The sequence below is a fragment of the Mobula hypostoma genome, chromosome 13, assembly GCF_963921235.1.
Source record: "Mobula hypostoma chromosome 13, sMobHyp1.1, whole genome shotgun sequence".
Lineage (NCBI taxonomy): Eukaryota > Metazoa > Chordata > Chondrichthyes > Myliobatiformes > Myliobatidae > Mobula > Mobula hypostoma.
Genome location: NC_086109.1, coordinates 33,159,190 through 33,186,031, shown reverse-complemented (window position 1 = coordinate 33,186,031; position 26,842 = coordinate 33,159,190). Strand labels below are relative to the sequence as shown.

Here is a 26,842-nt window from a genome sequence, read left to right as displayed (position 1 = left end):
GACAACATCCACTGCCTTGCCTTCATCCACTTTCCTGGTAACTTCCTCAAAAAACTCTATAAGATTAGTTAGACATGACCAACCACGAATGAAGCCATGCTGACTATCCTGAATCAGTCCATGTCTATCCAAATATTTATATACCCAGTCCCTTAGAATACCTTCCAATAACTTTCCCAGATTCACAAGCTTATAATTCCCTGGTTTCTGTTTAGAGCGTTTTTTAAAACATTGGAATGACATTGGCTATCCTCTAGTTGTCTGTCTTGTGAGGAAGTGATAGATAGGAGTTACATGGAAGTAGTCACTCCTAGGTGGCAGGAGGCAGTTAACTGGGTGACTGTCAGGGGGAGGAAGTAAATGGGCAGCCAGTGTGAAGTACCCCTGTGGCCGTTCCCCTGAATAATAAATATTCCTCTTTGGTTACTAATGAGGGGACGGCCAACTGGGAGAGGCACAGCAAATGGGTCTCTGGCACTGACTCTAATGCCATGATTTGAAGAGAAGGAGAGGTGAAGAGGAATGCTGTTGTGATAGGAGATTCCATAGTTAGAGGAATAGCGATGAGATTCTGTGGACGCAATGAGATGCCTGGGTGGCATGTTGCCTGCCAGGTGCCAGAGTCAGGGATGTCTCAGATCGGGTTCAAGGCATTCTAATGGGGAAGGGTGATCAGCCAGAAATCTTGGTACATATTGGTATCAATGACATGGGAGGTACTGAAGTGAAGTTTGAGGGAACTAGGCAGAAAGCTGAAAAGAAGGGCCTCCAAGGTAGTGATCTCCAGATTTCGCCTGTGCCCAAGTGCCAGTGAGGGTAAGAATAGGAGGAATTGGCTGGTGAATGCGTGGCTGAGGAACTGGAGCAGGAGCCAGGGCTTCAGCTTTTTGAAGCATTGGGATCTCTTCAGAGGAAGATATGACCTGTACAAAAGGGAGGGATTACACCTGAACCTGAGGGGGACCAATATCCTTATGGGTAGGTTTGCTAGAGCTGTTTTGGGGGGGAGGGTAAACTAATTTGGCAGGGGAATGGGAACCTGAGTGATAGGGCAGAGGTTGGGGTATTTGGTTTACAAACAGAGGCAGTATGTAGTAGGACTGCAAGCAAGAAGCACTGATGATAAGGCAAAATTGCAGTCAACAGGATGAGTTCCAATGTAAACGGGGAACAAAATTGGGTGATGAATACAGGACTGAAGGCATTATATTTGAATGCACGCAACACACAGAATAAGGCAGATGAACTTGTAGTGCAGTTACAGATTGGCATGTATGACATTGTGGGCATCATTGAATCATGGCTGAGAGAAGATTATAGCTGAGAGCTTAATGTCCAAGGGTACACATTGTATCGAAAGGACAGGCAGGTACCAGAGGGTGTAGGAGGTGCGCTGTTAATAAAAAATGTGCTCAAATCATTTGAAAGAGGTGGCATAGGATCAGAAGGTGTTGAACTGTTGTGGATAGAGCCAAGAAACAGCAAGGATAAAAAGACCTTGATGGGAGTTATAGTCAGATGTCCAGAGATGTGGTTGACAAATTGTAATGGGAGATAGAAAATGCATGTCAAAAGGGGATGTTATGATAGTCATGGGGGATTTCAATACGCAGGTAGATTGGAAAAAAATCAGGTTGGTGCTGAATCCCAAAGGGGGAATTTGTAGAATGCCTAAGAGTTGCCTTTTTAGAGCATCTCGTGGTTGACCCCACTAGGGGATCAGCAATTCTGGATTGTGGGTTGTGCAATGAGCTGGAATTGATTAGAAAGCTTAAGGTAAAGGAACTCTGAGGGAATAATGATGATAATATGATAGAAGCCTGAAGGTACACACTTAACAATTCAGGAACAGCTTCTTCCCCTCTACCATCAAATTTCTGAATGGATAGTGAATTACTGACTGCAATTCAGAGTGTTTATTATTGTGCACTACTGCCACAAAACAACACATTTCATGACATATGCCAGTGATATTAACCCTGATTCTGATTCATGTAATTTGGGAGTAGGAGGCTAAAACCAGATATAACAGTATTACAGTGGAGAAAAGGGATTACAGAGGTATCAGAGAGGAACTGGTCAAAATTGATTGGAAGGGAACACTAACAGAGATGATGACAGAGCAGCAATGGCTGGAGATTCTGGGAGTAATTTGGAAGGTGCAGGATAGATACATCCCAAAAAAGAAGTATTCTAAAGGTGGGATGACACAACCATGGCTGACAAGAGAAGTCAAAGCCAACATAAGAGCCAAAGAGAGTGTCATATGGGGAAGGGGGCGCTGGAGGCGGACCCAAATGCAAGACACACACACTGAAGTACTAGGAACAGTACTTGGAGTGTCAAGAAAGCAAGGCAAGTGGGGAAGAAAGGTTGCTGGACATTGACACAGGCCCTGGACGAGACTAGGATGCAGGGCCTGGGCTAGGACATGGACAAGAAACACAGAACCTGGACAAGGAACTAGGAACAAGGAGCCTGGACTAGGGACATGGAACTCTAGAACCAGAGCCTGGACAAGGACCCAGAACCTGGGTCTTGGTTGGGATTCGGAACCTCCGTCTTGACTCAGAACCCAGAACTGGAACCCGGGTCTAGCCTAGGACTCGGGACGAGGATCTTGGCAAGGGCAGGACATAGCTACAGAACAGGACATGGAACTCCTGCACAGGACGAGGCACATGGACAGGACGAGAACACAAAGCCTCGACTTGGATAGGATGAGGTTCTTGGACGTGGCTTGGACAGGACGAGAGACTCCTGGACAGGATGAGGGAACCCCAGCATCGGGCTGGGTGAGGCACAAGGACAGGACAAGACCCCGAAGCCTTGACTTGGTCTTGGGAGACAGGAACACAGAACACAGAGCCCTGGTCTTGGGAGACAGGAAATGGAACACAGAGCTAGGACCCCTCCTTGAGAACAGGACGTAGGGCTGGGACTCATACACAGAACACAGAGAGACAGTTCCTAACACAAGGTAGTGGCAATCAGCTAGACCTACCTAGTGAAGGCGTGGATGCAGAGACGGTTCCCAACACAAGGTAGCGGCAAACAGCCGGACCTACCTAGCGAAGGCATGAACACAGAGACGGTTCCCAACACTAGGTAGTGGCAAATGGCCGGACCTACCTAGCGAAGGCGTGGACACAGAGGCAGTTCCAAGCAACAATAGACAGTTCCTTATCTAGACACAGCAAGGCTTCAGTCTTGCTCCAGTGGTAGAACTTGACAGCGATACAGACGAGGACGCAGGCGAGGTTGCAGGCATGTCTTCAGGCCAAGGCTTCAGGAGGAAGGTGAAGGGAACAGTCCATAAATGAAGCTGAACCCAGGAGCTATTTATGTAGTCAGCCCAAAATGAGAATCATGTACCTCAATTAAGGCACACAACAGAACAAGGGAAAACCGGAAAACCTGGATTACGGATCAATGGACCGGACCGTGAACTGGAATGCAGACTTTACGGACGGGACCATGACAGAGAGGGCATATAATAGAGCAAATAATAGTGGAAAGTTAGAGAATTGGGAAGCTTTTAGAAATCAACAGAAGGCAACTAAAAAAATCATAAAGGTAAAGATGGAATATGATGTTAAGCTAGCCAGTAATATGAAAGAGGATACCAAAAGTTTCTTCAGATATAGGAAGTGTAAAAGAGAGGCGAGAGAAGATATCAGACCACTGAAAAATGATGCTGGAGCGGTAGCAATGGAGGACAATGAAATGGCGGATGAAATCATTCGGTATAGTTATGACAGAAAGAAGCTGATAGATTCTTGATTAGTCAGGGCACGAAGGAATAGGGGGAGAAGGCAGGAGATTGAGGCTGAGAGGGAAATGGATCAGCCATGATGAGATAGCAGAGCAGACCAAATGGCCTGGATAAGCGGGTTTGCGGATCGTGGAAACGGGAAGTGCGGGGTGCGGGTGTTCTAGAATTTTATCTATTTCTTTATCTGTGAGGGTTTATAAGTTCTGAAATCCCTGTCACATAAAATAATTCTAATTTTGCTTTGAGTTATTTCAGATTTTGTGATCCTGAAATCATATTAAAATGTTTCAATGAACCTTGATAAAAGATCTTGGCCGGAAGCACCGACTGTTTTTCTGTCTATTGAAGCCGCCTGCCCTGTTGAATTAAATAACATTTTATTTAAATACTGTTAAATAACAGTAATTAATTATCTGTGCAGCTGTTTACATAGGTATTCTGTGACAAAATGTTGTCTGTGAATTACACAGTAAATGGCAAATAAATTAGGAGCAGCTCTTTTCAAGAAAGTAATAACTCCACGATGGCATCCTATCATTGACGGTGCCCTATTTGTTGCACAAGCCAAGCATGTCCTGATGAGCATCCTAAATGATAGACGCCACCTTCCTAAGCGGTGCGCTCCTTGAAGATGTCTTGGGTACTACAGAGGCGTACTTGGGTACCCGTGATTTTTTTTAAAATTTCAAAATATACTTTATTCAAAAATAAATATATACAATAAACCATTCAATAACTTTTCATCCTTTACATACGTTTCCATTATACTCAGTACATATCCGTATTTATAGCCACCCGTGATTTTTTTTATTTCAAAATATACTTTATTCAAAAATAAATATATACAATAAACCATTCAATAACTTTTCATCCGTTACATACGTTTCCATTATACTCAGTACATATCCGTATTTATAGCCACCCGTGATTTTTTTTATTTCAAAATATACTTTATTCAAAAATAAATATATACAATAAACCATTCAATAACTTTTCATCCTTTACATACGTTTCCATTATACTCAGTACATATCCGTATTTATAGCCACCCGTGATTTTTTTATTTCAAAATATACTTTATTCAAAAATAAATATATACAATAAACCATTCAATAACTTTTCATCCTTTACATACGTTTCCATTATACTCGGTACATATCCGTATTTATAGCCACCCGTGATTTTTTTTATTTCAAAATATACTTTATTCAAAAATAAATATATACAATAAACCATTCAATAACTTGTCATCCTTTACATACGTTTCCATTATACTCGGTACATATCCGTATTTATAGCCACCCGTGATAGAGCTGACAAATTTAAAAGTTTCTCGATTTTTTTTCCCGATTAACCTTTCGATCTTTCTTGTTAAGTCTCTGCTTTCACTCCTCTAGGTGAAAGAGATTAGGATTTTTTTTGTTTGAGCAACATCTTCCTGACAAAATCTGGCAACGTCAGCGAGCCGAGCCTCCCAATTGAGAGCACCGCAGCGCAACCATTAACTTTCATATTATAAGCAAACCCTCCCTGCAAAGTTTGCGCATGTGCAGTTCGCCCCAGAGAAGTGAATTCCTTTACAATTCGGAGTTGTACATTCGACAACGTGGATGTGCTGGAAAGCAACCCTGCTGCGCTATCAGATGTATTTAGTTTAATATATTGGAGTATTTGCCAAGCAAAAAACAATCTTATACCTACGATTTAAAATTATTTTGAGGCATTATGTACTAAACTGATTCTCCAGACTGATTTTGAAAGTTGGTTTAATTCGGTTTGCTGGCAATGCCAGAAGTTTTGTAGCACGATTCTGTGCTGATCGCAGATTTGATTAAGATTGTCAGGCGCCCACATTGTTTGAAATACACACTGGATACAGGGCTCCTGCAGATGCTGGACGTCCCGAGCAACACCCAGACAAGGTGCTGGGAGAAACTCAGCAAGTCAGGCAGCATCTATTCAGACACGGGGGCAGCCCTGCAGGTAAATGCAGGTAAATGACTGAAACATGACACTAACACTCGGATAAAATTGAGACAGCACCCGGATACTATATAATAAGCCGATCTACTCAAAGTGTAACCGTTATATATATTTTGAAAGTATAACTAACCTGTGTCTTAAAAACGTTGCCATATTAATACTTCAGTGCAAACCCTTGCAGAGAAAGCAGTCTTTCAGATACAGGTCACTGCTTTTCTATAGTCTTGATGTTAAAGGTGCAAGACTAATTTCTTCGCTGATTCGAAGAAATCATTATTATCAGTTATTTCGAGGTCGGTTATTTATGGCACTTCGCCCTGCTACTGGTATTATTTCGTGACTTGTCACTTTAGTTCAGTGCGGGGAGTGTGGCGGTGTGTTATTTTATCCCGCAGCTGGCGTTTGCTGGCCTGTTTATTTCCAGCTCCCCCGCCCCCCGTGTCCCGTTTCTGTCCGCTGTCTACGTTAGGCCCCCCCGTGGCGAAAGTGCTGCCGGGCCAGGCGGAGCGGAGCGCCGACGTGCCGGCCGGGCAGTGATGGCGGAAGATGGGCGCCGGCCCCAGTGAGCCATGCATCTACGAGAAGCTGGCCGTCAGCGTCGAGGTGCTGCGGCGCTCTGGCGAGCACTATGGCATGTCCGAGCGTGACATCGAGAGGTTCGTGGCCCAGATCCTGGAGACCAACGAGCCGCAGAGGGAGGCGCGCAGATTCCCGCGGCTGGTGGCGGCGGTCAAGGTTAGTGAGCGGCCCCGGGCCTCCGGGACCTGGTGGTGGGGTGACTGACGGACCGATGGTATGGGCTCCGGTTAACAGTGGGGGGCAGTTACGTTGGACATCCCAAGGCGGCAGGCGGCACTTGGAGATCCTGTTCCCCTTCAGCCGGTAATTCAAGTTCTGTTGCGTTTGTTGTTGGTTATTATTTAAACCCTTTCCACTGTCCCTCCTCTCGACACTACTGGACTTCGGCTGGAACTTTGCAGTGAAAAGTGCAAAGTTTATGAAAAAAATTGTAGTTAATGTAGGTCGGATTTCGTTTCCCTATTTCCAACAAAAGGAAGCGCAGTTTGCTCACAGACGAGCGAGTAATTAAAAGGATGGGGCGGAGTTTCTGATCACGCCCTTACTAACTATAATTTGGGTCGGTCAGTAGTAGGTGGTTGTTGTAAAACATGTAAAGCCAGTTAATAAGCAGACATCCCACCTTGCAAAAACTCATTTCAGGGAGGTAGCACCACCAACCCCCCCCCCCCCGTAACCCCATATCTCTCCCCCCCAACCCCATATTCCGCCCCGCAACCCCATATTCCCCCCCCCCCACCCGTCGACCTCCAAGGGTGTATGTATACAGGACATTTGATTATGAAAAAACACAACAATTTATTTGATCACATGTTGAAACTTACACACATATATATTCCTTGTTGAGTATTTTGTTGGCAGTCTCAATGCTAATAGCTGAATGCTAATGCAAATAGCTTTTCTATTTCTTTTGCGAACTTTCCTTGTACAGTACTGTGATGTGGCTTGCTTAGCAGATTTGAGCATTTTGCCGGAAGTCTCAACCTCATAACAGTCTGTGTCAATGAATTTGTTACTTTTGCAGGACATCATATTCACAAGATTCACAGTTATATTATCATGGAGTCATTTTTTTATTCTATTACAACTTTAAGCAAGTCTACAGGGAGTTTGGCGTGCAGGGAGGGAGGGAGGGAACATCGACTCAGACCATGAGAGTCCTGCGTTGGGCATTTTCATGCCTTACAAAGCGCAGATTGGAAGTCTGTGTGGGGCGCCACTCCTCGCAAGACACTAGAGCAATGTGTGGTTAAGTGCCTTGCGCAAGGACACTAACATGCTACCACAGCTGAGGCTCGAACTAGCGACCTTCAGATCACTAGACGAAGGCTTTAACCACTTGGCCACATGCCCACAAACATGACATTAATAGAGTAGCTCCTTGGCAGCTAGCCAGCTAGTTTAAATAATGTTAGCTATGCTAATAAATGAATGACGCCTGTTAAACTCACCTCAACATGTCTGTTACAGTCATTTAACCTAGTGGTCCCCAACCACCGGGCCACGAGCATGTGCTACTGGGCTGCTAGGAAATGATATGATTTGGAGATATGAACCGATATGAGCCAGCTGCACCATTCCTCATTCCTTGTCACGACCACTCTTGAACTTGAACTCACGCAAGGTCCGCGCTGCACAAAAGGTTGGGGACCCCTGATTTAATCCACCATGGGCAGTAGAAAAGTCACTTGCAAACAGTGCAGCGAGCAACACTGTCATTATTTTTGACCCCTATTTGGCAGGGGTACACTTCAGTGTAGTCTGGGGTGAGGTACTTTTTATATTTTCTCTTTTTTTGGAATACTCTGCCATGGTGCTGCAGGACACTAAACTGAACTGATGGATAATGAAAGAGAGAGAGAGAGGTCAACTGTAAAGCCTGGCCACCACAGAGAAAACTGATAGGTCTACTTAGCACAAAGAGAGACCAATCAGGATTTTCTCCCCCTCTCTCTCCCCCCCTCTCTCTCCCCCCCTCTCTCTCCCCCCTCTCTCTCCCCCTCTCTCTCCCTCTCTCTCCCCCCTCTCTCTCCTCTCCTCTCTCTCCCCCTCTCTCTCCCCCCTCTCTCCCCCTCTCTCTCCCCCCTCTCTCCCCCTCTCTCTCCCCCTCTCTCTCCCCCTCTCTCTCCCTCCTCTCCCCCCCTCTCTCCCCCCCTCTCTCTCCCTCCTCTCCCCCTCTCTCTCCCCTCTCTCCCCCTCTCTCTCCCCCTCTCTCTCTCTCTCTCCCCCTCTCTCTCCCCCTCTCTCTCCCCCCTCCTCTCCCCCCTCTCCCCCCCCCCCCCCCCTCTCCCCCCCCCCCCCCCCCCCCCCTCTCCCCCCCTCCCCCCCCCCCTCCCCTCCCCTTGCTGCATTGATTTGACACAAATGATACACTTCACTGTATATGTGACAAATAAAGCTCATCTTTATATAATTTCACCACTGTCAAACATTTGAATGTACAATATAGTTACACCTCTAAAAACTGCATTGTCTGCCACCTAAAATACTGAAGGCAGCAGATTGCACAAGAACACTACAATTGGTGAGGAAGGCAAATGTAATGTTAGCATTCATTTCAAGAGGACTAGAACGTAAAAACAAGGATGTAATGCTGAGGCTTTATAAGATATGGTCAGGCCCCACTTGGAGTATTGTGAGCAGATTTGGTCTCTTTACCTAAGAAAGGACATGTTGACATTGGAGGAGGTCAAAGGGGGTTCACAAAAAAGATTCCAGGAATGAAAGGCTTACCATATGATGAGCGTTTGATGGCGGCTCTGGGCCTGGACCTTCTAGAATTTAGAAGAATGAGAGGGGATCTCTTTGAAACCTATCGAGTACTGAAAGGCCCAGATAGAGTGGATGTGGACAAGATGTTTCCTATAGTGGGGAAGTCCAGGACAAGAGGGCACAACCTCAGAATAGAGGGATGTCCGTTTAGAGCAGAGATTAAGAGAAATTTCTTTAGCCAGAAAGTGGGGAATCTGTGGAATTCATTGCCACAAGCTGGCTGTGGTGGCCAAATCATTGGGTATATTTTAGGTGAAGGTTGATAGTTTCTTCATCAGTCAGGGCACGAAAGGTTATGGGGCGAAGGCAGGAGAGTAGGTTGAGAGGGAAATGGATCAGCCGTGATCGTATGGCAGAGCAAATTCGATGGGGCACATGGCTTAATTCTTTCCTATGTCAAATGGTCTAACCGTATGTTGCCCTCCAAGTTGCACATCATTATAATTTAGAAATATATCATTATTCCGTCATCATTCTGGAACTCAATCCCGATTTGAATTGGGGTACCTTCACCAGAATGACAGCAACTGTTTAAGAAATTTAGGGATGCTAATAAATAATTTCTTGCCAGGAATGTCCAAGTCCTGAATGAACTGAATAAATGAAATAGATGACCTCTTTTGCTCTATCAAATTTCTGGAACTTGATACAGAAAAACAACTTGGAGGAACCTAATCACAAAGCTGGGATGAAGTGCTTTGGTGATGAAGCATCTCAGCTCCTGCCTGAGAAGTGACTTGCATTAGCTCCATTTCGCCTACCGGCACAACAGGTTCACAGCAGATGCTATTTCATTGGCCCTTCACTCAACCCTGGAGCATCCGGACAGCAAAGGTGCATATATCAAAATGATCTTTATTGACTACAGCTCAGCCGTCAATATTATCCTCCTCAAAACTAATCAATAAGCTTCAAGACCCTGGCTTCAATACCTCTTTGTGCAAATGGATCCTCGATTTCCTCACTTGTAGATTCCAGTCACTTTGGATTCACAACACTGTCTCCTCCACCATCTCCATCAGTACAGGTGCACCATAAGCTTAGCTCCCTTCTCTACTCACTTCTTACTTAGGGCTAAGAACAGCTCCAGTGCCATACTCAGGTTTGCTGGCGATACCACTGTTGTTGGTCGATGCAAAGGTGATGACAAACCAGCATGTAGGAGGGAGATGAAAATCTGTCTGTGGTGCCACTCAGTGTCAGCAAGGTCAAGGAGATGATTTATTGGCTTCAGGAGGAGGAAACTGGAGGTCCATGAGCCAGACGTCATTGGGGGATCAGAGGTGGAGAAGGACAGCAACTTTGAATTCCTCAGTATTATTTCAGAGGATCTGTCCTGGGCCCAGCACTTAGGTGCAGTTATGAAGAAAACACCACAGTGCCTCTATTTAGAAATTAATGAAGATTCTGTATGTGTATACAGCACAGAAAACTTGTTCATTTGGCCCTTCTATCTGTGCCGAAACATTATTCCGCTAGTCCCATTGACCTGCATCCAGTCCATAACCCTCCAGACCTCTCCCATCCATGTGTCTATCCAATTTATTCTTAAAACTTAAGAGTGAGCCCACATTTACCACATCAGATGGCAGCTCGTTCCACACTCCACCACTCTCTGTGTGAAGAAGTTCCCCCTAAACCTTTCCCTTTTCACTCTAAAGCCATGTGCTCTAAAACTTTGACAAGTTTCTACAGCTGCGTGGTGGAGAGTATATTGACTGGTTGCATTGTGGCCTGGTATGGAAACACCAATGTCCTTGAACAGAAAATCCTACAAAAAGTAGTGGATACGACCCAGTTTGTCACAGGTAAAGCCTTCCCCACCATTGAGCACACTTACATGGAATGTTGTCGCAGGAGAGCAGCATTCATTGTTAAGAACCCCCACCACCCAGATTATGCTCTCTTCTTGCTGCTACTATCAGCAAAGTTCAAAGCAAATTTTATAATCAAAGTATCTATATGTCACCATATACAACACTGCAATTCATTTTCTTGTGGGCATAGTCAATAAATTAGAGAATAACAACCATAACAGAATCAATGAAAGTTTGCCCAACTAGGGTGTTCAACTAGAGTGTAGAAGACAACAAACTGCAAATACAAAAAGAAGAAATAATAATAATAAATAAATCAGCAACTGTTGCTGAACCTGATGGTGTGAGTCATGAGGCTCCTGTACCACCTTCCTGACAGCAGCAGTTAAAAGAGAGCATGTCCTTAGTGATGGTGGTCCCATATGATGGATGCTACTTTCCTGCGACAGTGTTTCATGTAGATATGCTCAATGGTTGGGAGTGCTTTACCTCTGATTGGCTGAGGCATATCCACTACTTTTTGCAGGATTTTCCATTCAAGGGCATTGACATTTCCATCCAGGCTGTTATGTAGCCAGTCAGTATACTCTCCACTGCACATCTATAGAAGTTTGTCATAGTGTTAAGAAGAATGTACAGGGGCCTCAGGATGCAAACCACCAGGTTCGGGAAGTTGTTACCCCTCAACTATCAGGCTCTTGAACCAGTGGGGATAACTTCACTCAACTGTACTCTCCCCATCACTGAACTGTTCCCACAACCAACAGGCTAACTTTAAAGGACTCTTCATCTCATGTTCTTGATATTTATTACATTCTTTTTTATTATTATTTCTTTTTTCATCTTTTGTATTTACATTTGCCTTTTGCATGTTGGTTGGTTGTCTCTCCTGTTGGGTGTGGTCTTTCATTGATTCTGCTATGTTTCTTGGACTTACTGAGTATGCCTGCAAATAAACAAATCTCAGGGTTATATATGGTGACAATATGGTGACGTGTTGATAATAAATTTACTTGAACTTTAAGAAGGATGTTCACTGCTACATTCCCAAATGTAATTAGGGATAACTGCACCCTATGAGTGAATTTAAAAAAAGTAGGCCACGTGGCGAAATTTGTAAAGTAACCCTTTTTGATTTCAAGGCTTCTTCTCAAAGTATAGATATTAGCTGCTTTTAGAGCAGAGTTTCATCCGAAGTATTTAATGTTTGGAGAACAAATGAATTCCTGAAGATGGCTAAATCATTATTATTGTTTCAAATTTTGAAAATATTTCATGATGGGTTTACAGAATTAACAAGATATATGGTAAGAAGCACGTGTGAAATGTTTCCTGAATTTATGTGACTGCTTTGCCTATCTCATTTTGTTAGCGAGTGAAGCAGTCATAATGCACTTCCTGAAATACTTTAAAAATGGAATAGATTTTAATTGTGGTAATGCTTTTTTTTGCTGAGTAGTGAATATCATGTGATTGTTTAATGATAAACGGTTTTATCGTGTTAGTTTTCCTTTTTGTATCATTCAGCATCAGGTAGTTGGAACTTTAGAACTAATGAATGGATTTTTAAAATGCTTGATTAAAGAAACAATCTTTGTTAACATCTGAAATAGTCATAAAAATGTATTGTACTTCTTAATTTCTAATGTTCTTTGCTTACTGTGTTTTAATTGATTTCTAAATTTTCACTATTAATACACAGGTAGAAATATCTTGGGATGTATTAAATCATGATGAACTGCTGTTTAAGAATAAAGATAAAAGTAAACAATAATCATTGCTATTGTCACGAATGAATTGGATTTCATATCAAAGAAAGGAAGGTGATTTTAATAGTAAAAATGTCATTTGTACAATAATTTCACCCATTAAATGCATAAGGAAGGGATTCACCTACTAATCGTACAAGAGAAAGAATGACAAACCAATGAATAAGGAGATGTGAGCCAGAATAGAGGGAGGGGGAAATGAAAATCTAATGAAGGGAATGAAAGAAATGTGGAAAGGCAAATAGTATTTAGGGATGAGAGAATATCAGCATGGTGAGAGGATAATGCGAGTAGTACCAGATAAATTGATGTTCATCCAGGTGTGATTATGGCAGACAATATCAATACAACAGTTCTTGTTAATGGGCTGATTGTAAGCAGACCTTTTGCGTATAAGTAATCAGTCTCCTGTTCTAAGGGTTGAACTTTTTTCAGTGAAAGAAACAATGAAAGGGTGAATCAATTCTTCTCGGGCTTCCAGCTGGGTACAGGTAACTATTATTTATACCACCAGACTAGACATGCGCAGGCGTCATCCTGATGAAGTTGGCAGAGTTTGTAATTGAAACGTCGGTTATAACTGAACCTGGCTAGGTTATAATTGAACCTCTACCTGTACCTGGCTAGAAGCCCAAGAAGAGTTTATTTGTCGTATATGCTGGGAAAGCCCTAGCTCCTTTTTCAATGAATGGGTGTTTTGAATAGTTGTGAAAAATTGCACTTTCATCTGTGTTATGCTTTTAAAAATCCATTGCTCACTTTTGTAGCTGAAAGTCTGTTGCTAAAGTAGAACAAAGAGCATCATAGATATTAGGGTTACAAATTGAGTAAACTGTTAACAGTAGAGATATCCTTGTTAACTTGCTCAAGTTAATTTATGTTGTAATTTCAAATTTTAATAAAAATAAAATTATCTTTGTCTTCTGACAGATTGTGATTGCTCTGGGGCTCCTTATAATAACAGCCTGTTCCTTCATCAGTCCGTATAGCAGATCTCATTACCAAAGTAAAGTTACAGAAGATCAGGATCGGAAGAATCCAATAATTGGTCATATCCGTCTTCTACATTTACCTATTGCAAAGAAGTACAATCTGGAAGGTAATGGATTTTGTTTTTAAAGATTAGCTTTTTTGTTGCAAGGTTTTGAAACCTTGTTGGAGATCACAGTGTGCATATGAATTTTGTGCAACCATGTGAAATATATTTGGATTTTCAAACTCAAATGAAAAGCTTAGACTCATGGCATGGATTACGCCCTTTAGTGCAACTTGGCTGTACTAACCAGGAGGTCTTCCTGAATTGGTCCCATTTACTGCATTTGGTACATATCTTTCCTATCCTTGTACCTGATCAAATGTCTTTTCATTGTAATTGTTCCTGATTCTACCACTTCCTCTGGAAACTCCTTTTAAATACCCATCATGTTCTATGTGAAATAACCCTGTCCTTTAGAGGGCAGAGGTTTAAAGTGAGAAGGGAAAGAATTAAAGGGGACCTGAAGGCAGGTTTTTCATGTACAAGATGGTGGATCTTTGAAAAGAGTTGCCATAGGAAGTTGTAGAGACAGGTTTTAGACTCCCTTGCCTTCGGGTTGGATGGGGGGAGGGGGGAGAGAAAGACTGACAATCTGTCTTTTCTCTGTCCCTCAGGAATTTACAAATCTGTATAAAGTCGCCCTTTAGCCTCCATCGCTCCAGTCTCTCCTCATAACTTAAGCTCCCCTGTCTCAGCAACATCCTTGTGTATCTTTTTTGCACCATCTCTAGGTTAATCACATCCTTCCTATAGAGTGGCAACTAGACCTGCACACATTATTCCATGTGCAATCTCATCAACATCTTGTACAGCTGTAACATGACAACCCACTAATGTACTCGGTGCCCCATCAAATGAAGGCAAACACGCCATATGCCCTTCTTCACCATCTTGCCTACTTGTGTCGCAGGGGAACTATATATTTCTACCTCTAGGTTTCTGTATTCTATAACATGTTCCAGGGCCTCACTGTTCCACACTGGTCAGATGCACAGAAGTGAAGCAGAGACGAGCTTAATTCTGCCAGAAGGTTCTTGGGCAGCTCCATTACATCCAAAAAATCTATTGCCTTCAGTATTAAACTGTGGAAGTCATTGCCACAGATGGCTGTGGAGGCCAAGTCATTGGGTATATTTAAAGCAGAGGTTGAAGAGTTCTTGATTAGTAAGGGCATCAAGGGTTACGGGGTGAAAACAGAATGGGGTTGAGAGGGATAATAAATCAGCCATGATGGAACGACGGAGCAGGCTCAAATGCCCTAATTCTTTCCAATGTTTTACGGTCTTATAAACTCTACTCTTGAGACATGCATCAGATTGTCACTGAATCATTATTTGCATTGCAAATATGATTTGAATCTGCTTTCCTTTATGACATCAGGTACATTTTATGGAGGAGATATTATCTTAAACATAAATTATTTTAATTAAAAAAGACATGATTTGTAGATAATAATATCCTTGGAATCAATATTATTGCTAAAGGACTGAAGAATTTGCATTTTAAAATACTTGCTTTCCTTGATCAGAATGAGAGACTAAATATAAGAGTATTCAATATTTAACTAGACAGGTGGAAGCCAAGTGAGCGAGTGACTATTTTGTTTGTATGTTGAAAATGAGTGATTGAAGTGAAGATGGGGAAGAAAAACTGGAGTTGACAGGGAAAAAGAGAAACCAGGAGAGACTTCTAATAAAAGATTATGATCTTAGGTTTTAAATTTACTAGTGTAGATGGGCAGATATAATGTGATTATTCTTCATATCAAGACACAAGCAGACCCTGATGAGAATCACTTGTGTAGATAGTAGAAAGGCTCCATTTTCCTCTCTTTTTCTAAGCTTGCCATCTTGGTTGCTGACCATTCCTGATCCAATACCTTTACTTGTGGGCCTTATAAACAGCTGCAATTTTGATCTTGTTCTGTATATTTTTCTGGATGATTTAGGTTTATTTCTCTTTCAATCTTCTGGGTGCAATGCCTAATATCCAAGACACACAAATAAGTGTTTACAAAACGTGCTTGCACACAGTTTGTGGCAGTGCATGTTTCTTATTGGAATTTTTAAATATATCATCTTCAGTCATACATCTAGTCAATGTTGTTATAAACTTAATCAAGCACAATTTAATGTGGACAAGAAGAGTATTTCATATACTAAGTAGGTCAAGCAACATCTGTGGAAAGAGATACAGAATTAATGTTTCATGTTCAAAACACTTTGTCAAAACTAGGAGAAAATAGTTCTAAATTACAGAGAAGGTCAGTGAGAGGAATGGATAGAGGTATTCCCTTTGTCCTAATAGGTAAGACCAAATGGGCTAATGTGGCAGTTAGAGGAAGGTTACGTTTCTTTGTGTTTCGTATTGCTGTTAGTCGGGCTATCTATGGCACATTCCCAGTAGGTCACTCTACAAATGGAGAGAGAACAACTGAGCCAGAACAACAAGGGTGACTTGCAGAAATGGCTAGTTCTTATACTTCAACTTTAAAAAAAGGAATGATTTGTAGATAACAATATCCTTGGAATCAATATTACTGAAGAATTTGCATTTTAAAATGCTTGTTTTCCTTGATCAGAATGGGAGACTTAATATTAGAGTATTGGATATGAAACTGGACCCCAGGAAGCGAGTTCTTTGAAATCAGGCAGTTTAATACTGAGTCTGGAAGGTTGCAGTGTGTTTATACAGAAGATGAGTTGTTCCTTAAATTGTGATAAAAGGCTTCCTGGGTGTTCACAGGAGTTTCTATTCTTATTTCAGATTTCCAGCATGTGCACTTTCATGAGATCATACTTCCTGTAAACTAAATTCGTACTGACCCTGGCTTACCATTTGGAAAGAAAGTTGAAAGAAGTTTAGAAATAACTTAATTCAGGTCTGAATGTAGAATATTTTAAATTCATGATTAGTCTATCTTTTTCAAAATATTTCTAATGCAGTTTGTTTCATAGCTGACTATGCATTTTTCTTTTCTTTTTCAATCTTTTTATTAGTTTCATAATAATACACATAGCATAGTAATGGTACAAAGTTATTGGGAATACGTTGTTATAATTGACATAGCTAATTAAAAAGCCAGTTGGCACTTAAATGATAAAACTCCCAATTATATAGGATACAGGTAAACAATATAAAACAAAGAAAAAATCTGAAAAAAAACACGAAAAAGAAAAAAAATAAAACTATAACCCCCCCCCCAGAAAAAACAATCTAAACAGTATTAATCAACTAAACTAAAAACAAAGACATGGGCTGTTATGTAATATCATAAAAAAAGGAAACCTTAGTGTCGATGACTCCATTCCTCTCAACCAATATTACAAAGAAATAAAGTAAGTTTGGAAAAGATCAAATTATGTCATATGAAAATGTTAAATAAATGGCCTCCAAGTCTTTACGAATTTAATAGAGGGATCATAAACAACACTTCTAATTTTTTCCAAATTTAAACACAGCATAGTTTGAGAGAACCAATGAAATGTGGTAGGAGGATTAATCTCTTTCCAATTCAGCAAAATGGATCTTCTAGCCATTAATGTAAGAAATGCAATCATCCAACGAGCTGAAGAGGTTAAAGTTTTCTAATTCACTGTCAATCAAAAACCATTAAACAGAAGTGTTTACAACTTGTTGAGTGATGATGGCACTGTTTTCAAATATTTGCATAGGATTTCTTAGCTCTCTGGTATTTCCAGGGGTACAGTTTTTTTTTGGTTAGATATCCATGTGTATTTTTATTTTGTATATGGTACCTACACTCAGAGGCCACTTTATTAGATATCTCCTGTACCTAATAAAGTGGCCACTGTCTATGTTTGTGGTTTTCTGCTGCTGTAACCCTCCAACTTCAAGATTCGATGTGTCACGTGTTTAAAGCTGCTCTTCTGCACACCACTGTTGTAACGCATGGTTATTTGAGTTTCTGTAGCCATCCTGTCAGCGTGAACTAGTCTGGTCATTCTCCGCTGACCTCTCTCATTAACAAGGCGTTTTCACCCACAGAACTGAAATTTTGTTTTGTTCTTCATTACCATTCTTTGTCATCTCTACAGACTGTTGTATGTGAAAATCCCAGGAGATCAGCAATTTTTTGAGATGTTCAAAACATCCCCTCTGGCACCAACATAATCATTCCATGGTCAATGTCACTTTGATCACATTTCTTCCCCATTCTGATGTTTGGGCTGAATAACAACTGAACCTCTTGACCATGTCTGCATGCTTTAGTGCATTGAGTTGCTGGCACGTAATTAGCTGATTAGATATTTGCATTAACGAACAGCTCTACTTGTGAACTAAGTAGCCACTGAGTTAATGTGGTTATTAATGTCCTGTCCTCTCTTCTTTTCCCTAGTATTGTTTGCAATACTCCTACTTTTAGTTGTGTAATTTCTAAAGCCGCTTAGTGTGTGATTTATTGTGCATTGCATTATAAGTTGGAATTTGCTCATTTCAGAGCCTGAGCACTTTATCATAGCTGATATTTAAGTGCAAAGGAGTATCTGAGTAGTTCCATTAATTCAGTCATTGCTGACTTTTGAGGATATAAATCATTGTATGCTCTATTATAGGAACCAATGATCAGTACCATCAAAACAATTATTAATTTATATTCTTTCAATATTAGGGCATACTGTGTGGCATAATTGGCTATTATTATTGTCAAATATACCAAAGTACAGTGAAAATTTTCTCTTGCATACTGTTCCTACAGATCAATTCATTACACAGTGTACTGAGGTAGTTCCAGCTAAAACAGTAACAGATGCAAAATAATGAAAAAGTGCACTTACAAATGGAATTTAGTTCAGATTTAGATTAGCAGACAAAAACATATTAATTGTGGGTGTGTATTTTTAATAACATGGGAAACATTGCTGAATGTTTATTTTGGATTCATTGCTGTGCTTGGACACAATTATCATTTCCAGCCATGGAATTTTAAAAGTCTTCTAGTCTTTGTCTGTAATACATCTGGAAGTTAGAAGTACCTTGTAACACATTTGAAACAGTAAATCATACAAAAGGAAGACAACTGCATGACATTGCTTTATTTTAACTTTCACTTCAGCTGTAGGTGGCATCTAACCTTGGCATTTAGAACTATAATGCATTACAGAAAGGCAAATCCTTGTGTTAAGTGCAAAACGTTCAATATTGAGGTAACAAACTGTGACCGTATTGAGGTGGAAAGCTTCTTTGCTTTTTAAATACATAAAAATAAGATTGTGTTGACATTGAGCCATAATTGTAATGAATACAAGAGTTCAGTTTAGTTTAATACAAGCAGTTTTAGTAATAGTAAACCTTTAACTATCCTGTTACCCAGGATTCGTCTTATTCATTCATTTGATAAGATCCTGAATTTTTCATTCTCACCAAACGAAATTGCAGTGTGCCTCGTAGCCTGAAGCAATATTGGTACACACGAAGATAAAAATCTGTGGCAAGTTGTGACTTTGATCTGACATTAATTTCTGTAGGGCAAGAGTAAATATAGATAAAATGTGCAGGCCTTCGCAAATAAAAGTTTTCAGAAGTTTTTCTTTGACTTGCAACTTTTTAAAATTAATTCTTTGAGATGATATAATAGTCATGGCCAGTATCTTAAGAATCCACAATCACCTTGATTTGTTTTCAGGTAGAGAAGTGATGATCTGGTGGATTTTTGCATTTGAAACCTGTTTTAAGCAAAATATTTGTCTCTTTTTCAGTATTGCTTGTATTGGCATAAAATTCTAGATCTAGGTTTTATAATTGGATTCATAAAGTGCAACTAAATATATCCAAATAATTAATTGTGTTGCACTTGTAATGTGCTTAATTTTCCATACTTTATGTTAGGAAGATCTCACATCATGGAGAGCAGATCAGGACTAGAAGAGTAAGTGGAACTTATTGAAATGTATAAGTTTCTGAGGATCTTGACAAGGTGGATATTGGCAAAGTTTCCTTAGTGAGGGAGAATATAAGATGAGGGGTTCACTTGTTTTAAATCAAGCAGTCGCTCATTTAATGTAAATGTGACATGCAGATTTTTTTCCTCTGAAGGGCATGGGTCTTTATCACTTAGTTTTTCAAAGGGAAGTGGAACAGCTGCTGTATATTTTAAGGATGAGATAGATTTTGGTAAGTAAGTGTTGAATGGATAATAGGAATTCATCCGATAGGAATGTAGAGTTGAAGTTTCAAGCAGATTCACTGTAATCTCACTTATGGCAGAACAGGTTTGATGGATGAGTGGCTTATTGCTTTGAAAAATGAAAAAAAAAACTTGAGCAAAGAGATTAGGGTAATTTGAGATGTAAGATTTACAATGCTATCAATGGATGTATAATTTATTAACGTTGTTCAATGAAAATAACTAGAACAAAGTTGCTGCAGAATGCTGACAAATTGGAAGAAAAGTTAAATTCCTACATCCAATTTACTATTTGCTCTGGAAACTAATTTAGTTCCAGTCAGCATATGAAAATAAGAGCAGAAGAAGGCCACACAACAGTGCAGACTCCCAGGCCTCTCCTGCCATCTGATGTGATCTTGGCTGATCCATCCCTGGTTCTCATCTGGTCTTTATGCCATTTCCTTGTTACCTCATATCTGTGGTCTTTCAAAGGTTTACCTGCTTCCTCTCAAAATATCCCCATTGATCTGGCCTCCATAACTCTCTTGTGTAGAGAATTACTGTTATTTACCATCTTCTGAAGCAAGTTCTTTATAGTATGACACTGATTGGACATGAGGACAAATTAACAGGTGTGACGCCAAACCAAGTTATCAGACGATTGATACTAATGAGAGAGATAAGGGAGACAATGGAGAAACGTTCAAAATGTTAATGAGAGAGGAGAGAGAGATTAACACAAAAGAAACACAATTCAGAATATTGACAGACCGGTTGCTTTGAACCTGAACTGTTTGAAGTTTGATGGACAGGCGATACCCCAGCAGGGGAATAAAAAGAACAGGTTCGCTAAGGCACACACCACAAGATCACGAGATAACGAGACCCTGGAAGAGCGGTGTGCCCCCACAAGTTGGTGGGAGTTTGGAGGTCCGGTTCGTGGGAACCGACCATAGACTCACAGGGTGAAAAGGTATGATCGGTGGGAACCTGGTGAGTGTGTCCGCCCTTGCCTGGGTGCTGGGTTCACCGCGGAAGAACGGTCGTATCTGGAATGGAGGAGTCACAGTCGGTGACCACAGTGGGATAGAAGACATAAAAGGGTCCGCCTAAAACCAACTGCGAAGAACATCAAAGGTCTGCTTGACTCAAAATTTGCATCTGTCTCTCTCTCTCCAATGGCACAACAGCGATTACTGCGAACTGTACTAAGCTGAACTGAACTCTGCGTCACTTAGGACTGATCATTTTACCCCTAGACTGCGATAGAGCTTGGTTTGTTTCCTATTACCCTAGTTCTGTGTACCTGTGTGTATTATCATTGCTAACCTGTTGCATTTATATCCTTACGATTAGAGTACTGTGTTACTTATTTCTTTAATAAAACTTTATTAGTTCCTAGTAATCCAGAGTCCAACTAGTGGTCCATTTCTGCTGGTTTGGCAACCCCGTTACGGGGTACATAACACAGGAAATGTAGTGTTGGTATTATATTTTCGCACACATTCTTATGACTAAAAGTGACCCAATCACAGGGATTTTTAGAATATTTATAAGCTGTAAATTGAAATTTCTCTATAATTCTTTATTGGACTTTATATGCAATCCTCCAACATGGTTGATAATGCTGGGATTAGGAATGTCACTGCCACATTTTCTTTTGGGCCCTTCTCCTGGTTGAGACTGGTCTCCAGACTCGGTTGATAAAGTTAACTGAACTTTCATCTTGTAGATGTTTGCTGAAATTTTATCATTCTGTTTATTTGCAGCTTCAAACTTTGTAGAATGTTAATTAGCTCAGACTTGTATTCTGTCACTTGTACAGTACTTAGCTGAAATAAAAAGCAGCCTTTGTAAAATAAACAAAAAAAAAAGATTTCTTTTATCACACAGTCTTTTAAACACCCAAGATTACTTGGTCATTATTTTCTCCAATAACCTATCTTTGCTTTCCTCCACTTTTAAAATATACTTTATAATTCTTCTCTGTATTTTCCTTTTTGTTTTTTTTTCTACCTCCAAATTTATTTTTGTTTAAACTAGCATTTGTCTTTTTAACAAAACATTTATCTGGTGTTACCATTAAGGTCAAGAAATGTGTCAGTGCAACAGGATGTAAAGTACAGCCAATGCTTGTTGTGCATGGCTGGACAGTCCTCATGGGACATCATCTTTTCTACAGATGCAGTTAAGTGAAAGGGCGTCAACTTTTCATTGCTAATACATAACATATGTCTTTGAAAAAGCCCCTTTGCTGAATATGAAATGACTTGGAATAAGGAAAAGTACCATTTGTTTGCCTTTCACTTGGAAAGTGTTTATCCCTTTCAACATACACTCAGTGCCCACTTTATTAGGTACATGTGTACATCTGCCCGTTAATACAAATATCTAATCAGCCAAAAATGTGACAGCAACTCAGTGCATAAAAACATGCAGACATAGTCAAGATGTTCGTTCAGTTGTTGTTCAGACCAAACATCAGAATGGAGAAGAAATGTGATCTAAGTGACTTTGATCATGGAATGCCAGACGGGTTGGTTTGTGTGTCTCAGAAACTGTTGATCTCCTGGGATTTTCATGTACAACATTCTCTAAACTTTACGAGAATTGGACAAAAAAAAACAGCCAGTGAACAGCAGTTCTGTGAGCAAAAAGTGCCTTATTAATGAGAAATGTTGGAGGAGAATGACCAGACTGGTTCAAGGCAACAGTAACTCAGATAACTATGCGTTACAACAGTGGTGTGCGGAGGAGCATCTCTGAATGCCTAACCTTGAAGTGGATGGGCTGTAGCAGCAGAAGGCCATGAACATACTCTCATTGACCACTATACTAGGTACAGGAGTTACCTAATAAAATGGCTACTGAGTGTAGAGTCTAATTAACTACCCTGGACATTCAATGGCATTGCTAACCATCATCATTGTGGGGAAGGGGGTTAACATAAGTACCATGGGTTCAGGAGCAGTTCAGAAATTGGATATCCTGCAGCAAGTGACTCATTTTGAAACACCCTAAAGTCTTTTCACCATCGGCAAAGTACACATGTGTCACCATATACAACCCTGAGGTTCGTTTTCTTGTGGGCATACTTTTTAAGTCCAGGAATCATAACAAAATCAACAAAAGACCACACCCAACAGGATGGACAAACAATCAATGTGCAAAAGACAACAAACTGTGCAAGTACAAAATACGAAAGAAGTAATGATAATAAATAAATAAACTATAAATATTAGGGAACATGAGATGAAGAGTCCTTCAAAGTGAGTCCATAAGTTGCAGGAATGGTTCAGTGATGGGGAGAGTGAAGTTATCCCTGCTGGTTCAAGAGCCTGATGGTTAAGGTGCAATAAATGTTACTGAACCTGGGTGCTGAGAATACTTCTTCCTAATGTCAGCAGTGAGAAGAAATTATGACCTGGGTGGTGGGAGTCCGTGATGGAGGATGCAATTCCTGCAACAGCACACTATATAGATGTGCTTAATGGTGGGGAAGGCTTATCTGTGATGTATTGGGCCATATTCACTACTTTTTGTAGGATTTTCCATTCAAGGGCATTAATGTTTTCATACAGGGCAAAGTACTCTCCACCACATGTGATGCAACCAGTCAGTGTACTCTCCACCACACATCTACAGAGGTCTGGGTAGCCTGTAACCTGATGGCATGAATATCAAATTCTCCCTCCAGTAAAAAAAAAATCCCTTCCCTCCCCTCATTTTCCATTCCTTACTCTGGCCTTTTACCTTTTTTCATCAGTCTGTTACTTTTCCCTGGGTACCCTTCTCTATCCCTTTCTTCTATGGTCCACCTTTCTCTTCTATCAGATTCCTTCTTCTCCAACCTTTGTCCTTCCCACCCACTTGGCTTTACCTCTTGCCTTCTAGCTAGCCTCCTTCCCCTCTCCCTAGCTTTTTATTTTGGTGCCTTTGCAAACTTCTAAGGAAGCTGAGGCATTGCCATGTTTTCTTCATAATTGCATTTGCATGCAAGGTCCAGGACAGATCCTCTGAAATGATAATACTGAGGAATTTAGAGATGCTGACCCTCTCCACCTCTGATCCTCCAATGAGGACAGATTACTGGAGCTCCGATTCCCTCCTCTGGTGATTTGTGCTTTTAGAGTGCATGGAGGAGAAGCTGGTTTCTGTGATGTGGACACAGATTAGCACAACTCTTTGCAGTTTTTACAGTTACTGCAGAGAAATTGCCAAGCCGTGATGCACCCAGATAGGAATCTTTCTATGGTGCTTCAATAAAAGTCAGAATGGATCACTGGGAACATGCCAAAATGCTTTAGCCTCTTGAGGAAGTAGAGACATTGGTGAACTTTCTTGGCTGCGGTGTCTACATGGTTGGACCAGGATGGGCTATTTGTGGTGTTAACTCCTAGGAATTTGAATATCTCAATCCCAGTATGTTTTATGTAGTCAGGAGCATGTGCACTGTCTCATTTCCACCCCTCCCCCACCCCCACCAACGTCAATGACCAGCTTTTTGTTTTGCTGACATTAAGGGAAAGGCTGTTGTCATGACACCATGATACTGAGCTCTCTCTCTTTCCCTGTATTCCAATTCATTGTTATTTGGGATTCGACTCACTGAGGTGGTATCATCTGCAATCTTGTGGATAGAGTTAAAGCAGAATCTAGCCAACAGGGAATTTGCTTTGCTTTGCATGTTTTGGTGCCATGTGCATTTGGTAGTAATGTTAATTTATTTAGGGAGAAAGAAAAATACAAACTGGACGATTGGGTTACTGGAATGCATATTTAAGTGAATTTCAATTATTTATTAACAAAGGATTTTGTTTTTTTGCTGATCTGTGAATGCGAGGGGAAAACTTATATCAAAAATCTCCCAAGCAAGTCTCTAAATAATTTGTATCATATGTTATGTACCCCCGTAACTGGGTTGCCAAACCAGCAGAAATGGACCACTAGCTGGAGTTTGGTTTACTAGAAACTAATAAAGTTTTATTAAAGAAATAAGTAACACAGTACTCTAATCGTAACGATATAAATGCAGCAGGTTAGCAATGATAAAATACACATGTACACAGAACTAGGGTAATAGGAATCAACGAAACTCCATTTCAGTCTAGGGGTAAAATGATCAATCTTAAGTGATCAGTTAACAGCTCAGTTCAGTTTAGTGTAGTTCGCAGTAATCGCTGTTGTGCCGTTGGGGGGAGAGAGAGAGAGAGATGCAAATTTTGATTCAAGCAGACCTTTGATGTTCTTCGCAGTTGGCTTTCGGGCGGACCCTTTTATGTCTTCTATCCCACTGTGGTCACCGACTGTGACCCCTCCATTCCGGATACGACCGTTCTTCCGCGGTGAATCCGGCATCCAGGCAAGGGTGGACACACACACCAGGTTCCCGCCGATTGTCCCTTTTCACCCTGTGAGTCTATGGTCGGTTCCCGCGAACCAGACCTCCAAACTTCTACCAACTTGTGGGGGCACGCCGCTCTTCCAGGGTCTCGTTATCTTGTGATCTCGTGGTGTCGTGCCTTAGCAAACCTGTTCTTTATATCCCCCTGCTGGGATGTTGCCTGTCCATCAAACTTCAATCAGTTCAGGTTCAAAGCAACCGGTCTGTCAATATTCTGAATTGTGTCTCTTTTCGTTAATCTCTCTGCTCTCTCATTAACATTTTGAACATTTCTCCATTTGTCTCCCTTATCTCTCTCTCTCATTAGCATCAATCTTCTGATAACTTGGTTTTTTGTCACAAATGAGAAAAGAAAATAAGAAGATATAGACAATAGAGACAAAAGTTCTGAAGTTACAGGTGAACAAAATAACAGAGGAATGGTGAAAAGAACAATCTTAATATTAAAAAATTATAACACCAGAGAAATATCCTATAGATTTGATTGTTGAACTTTACAAAAAAGATTTATAAAATAGTTTAAAGGTGGATTTTAATGTAGATTTATTTTATATGGTGGGGGGAGAATTCCTGATCCTATATGCTTTAACAAGTAAGCATGACTTCCATTGTGTTAATTACAATTATTTTTTGCTTGTTACAGTTTTTCATGACTGGGGTCATATAGGATGTGAGCATCTGATACCTAACTGTACTGAATGTGCTAGCCTGAGTGCTGTTGGAACTGTGAGTGACAGGAAACATATTTCCAAGTATAATCATCGAATAATACAACCAATTGTAATCAAGGTGAGATGATCATTTAGATATAAGTACTGGTGTTTTCATTTTGAGAAATTTTAATAGTGGATCATCTTTATTGCCCACCAAAATTTGAAGAGTCAAACATGTTGGAAGCTTGTTTTTGAGTGCAGTGTCTGAACTGTGTTTGATATGAGTGAATAAGCTTTTTTATGGAAAGATTGTCAATTTATGCTCAAATTTCTGTAATACATTTTAATGCAGAAAGGTTTCTTAGAGATTATTTCTGAAATTTGTAAAATTATCTAAAAATATAGAATAGTGTAGAGAACAAATACATGCTTTGGTTTATAAGAGATTTGATCTACTGTTGGAGACTGTTCTTTATAAAAGGAAGGGATTGGCAGTGGTCCAAAGTGATGGGGAAATTGTTTGTGGTTAGTCTATAATGCAATTTCAGGGTTGAATAATGTTAGCGTTGCAAAATTACAATACTGAGTTTTATTGTTAACATAATTACATCACATTCAATCATGTTTTATGGTTTCCATTATGAGATTACATATTTTAATGGTCTAAAATATTGTTATACTATACTGATGTTTTGTGTAAATTTATGTTGGTGATTTTGCTAAATATGACAGCAATTATATTAAACAAGCAGCAGAACCCTGGTGTTTGGGAGTGGTTTTAGCACTGCAATTAACTTGAACTGCAGTAAGGTAGGTCAGGAAATTAACCAGAATTCATACGGTTGACTGCTATCATTCTTTCTTCCTTTATTTATTGAGATACAGCACAGAATAGCCCTTTCCAAGCCTTAGTTACACACTGCC

General features: G+C 40.5%; 1 protein-coding gene across 2 annotated transcripts in view; it reads left to right on the top strand.

The window, feature by feature from the left end:
• The first annotated feature begins 5,384 nt into the window (after nt 1–5,384).
• The window catches only part of c13h6orf89 (chromosome 13 C6orf89 homolog), a 36,679-nt gene continuing 15,221 nt past the window's right edge, over nt 5,385–26,842 (top strand). The window contains exons 1-4 of one of the 2 annotated variants that reach the window (XM_063065529.1): nt 6,388–6,493; nt 9,681–9,943; nt 13,626–13,794; nt 25,909–26,054. In XM_063065529.1, the coding sequence (XP_062921599.1) occupies nt 9,893–9,943; nt 13,626–13,794; nt 25,909–26,054 (366 nt within the window). In that variant the 5' untranslated portion in view covers nt 6,388–6,493; nt 9,681–9,892. Of the gene's footprint in view, nt 6,494–9,680; nt 9,944–13,625; nt 13,795–25,908; nt 26,055–26,842 lie in introns of both variants that reach the window. The other variant, XM_063065528.1, reaches the window with a different exon arrangement.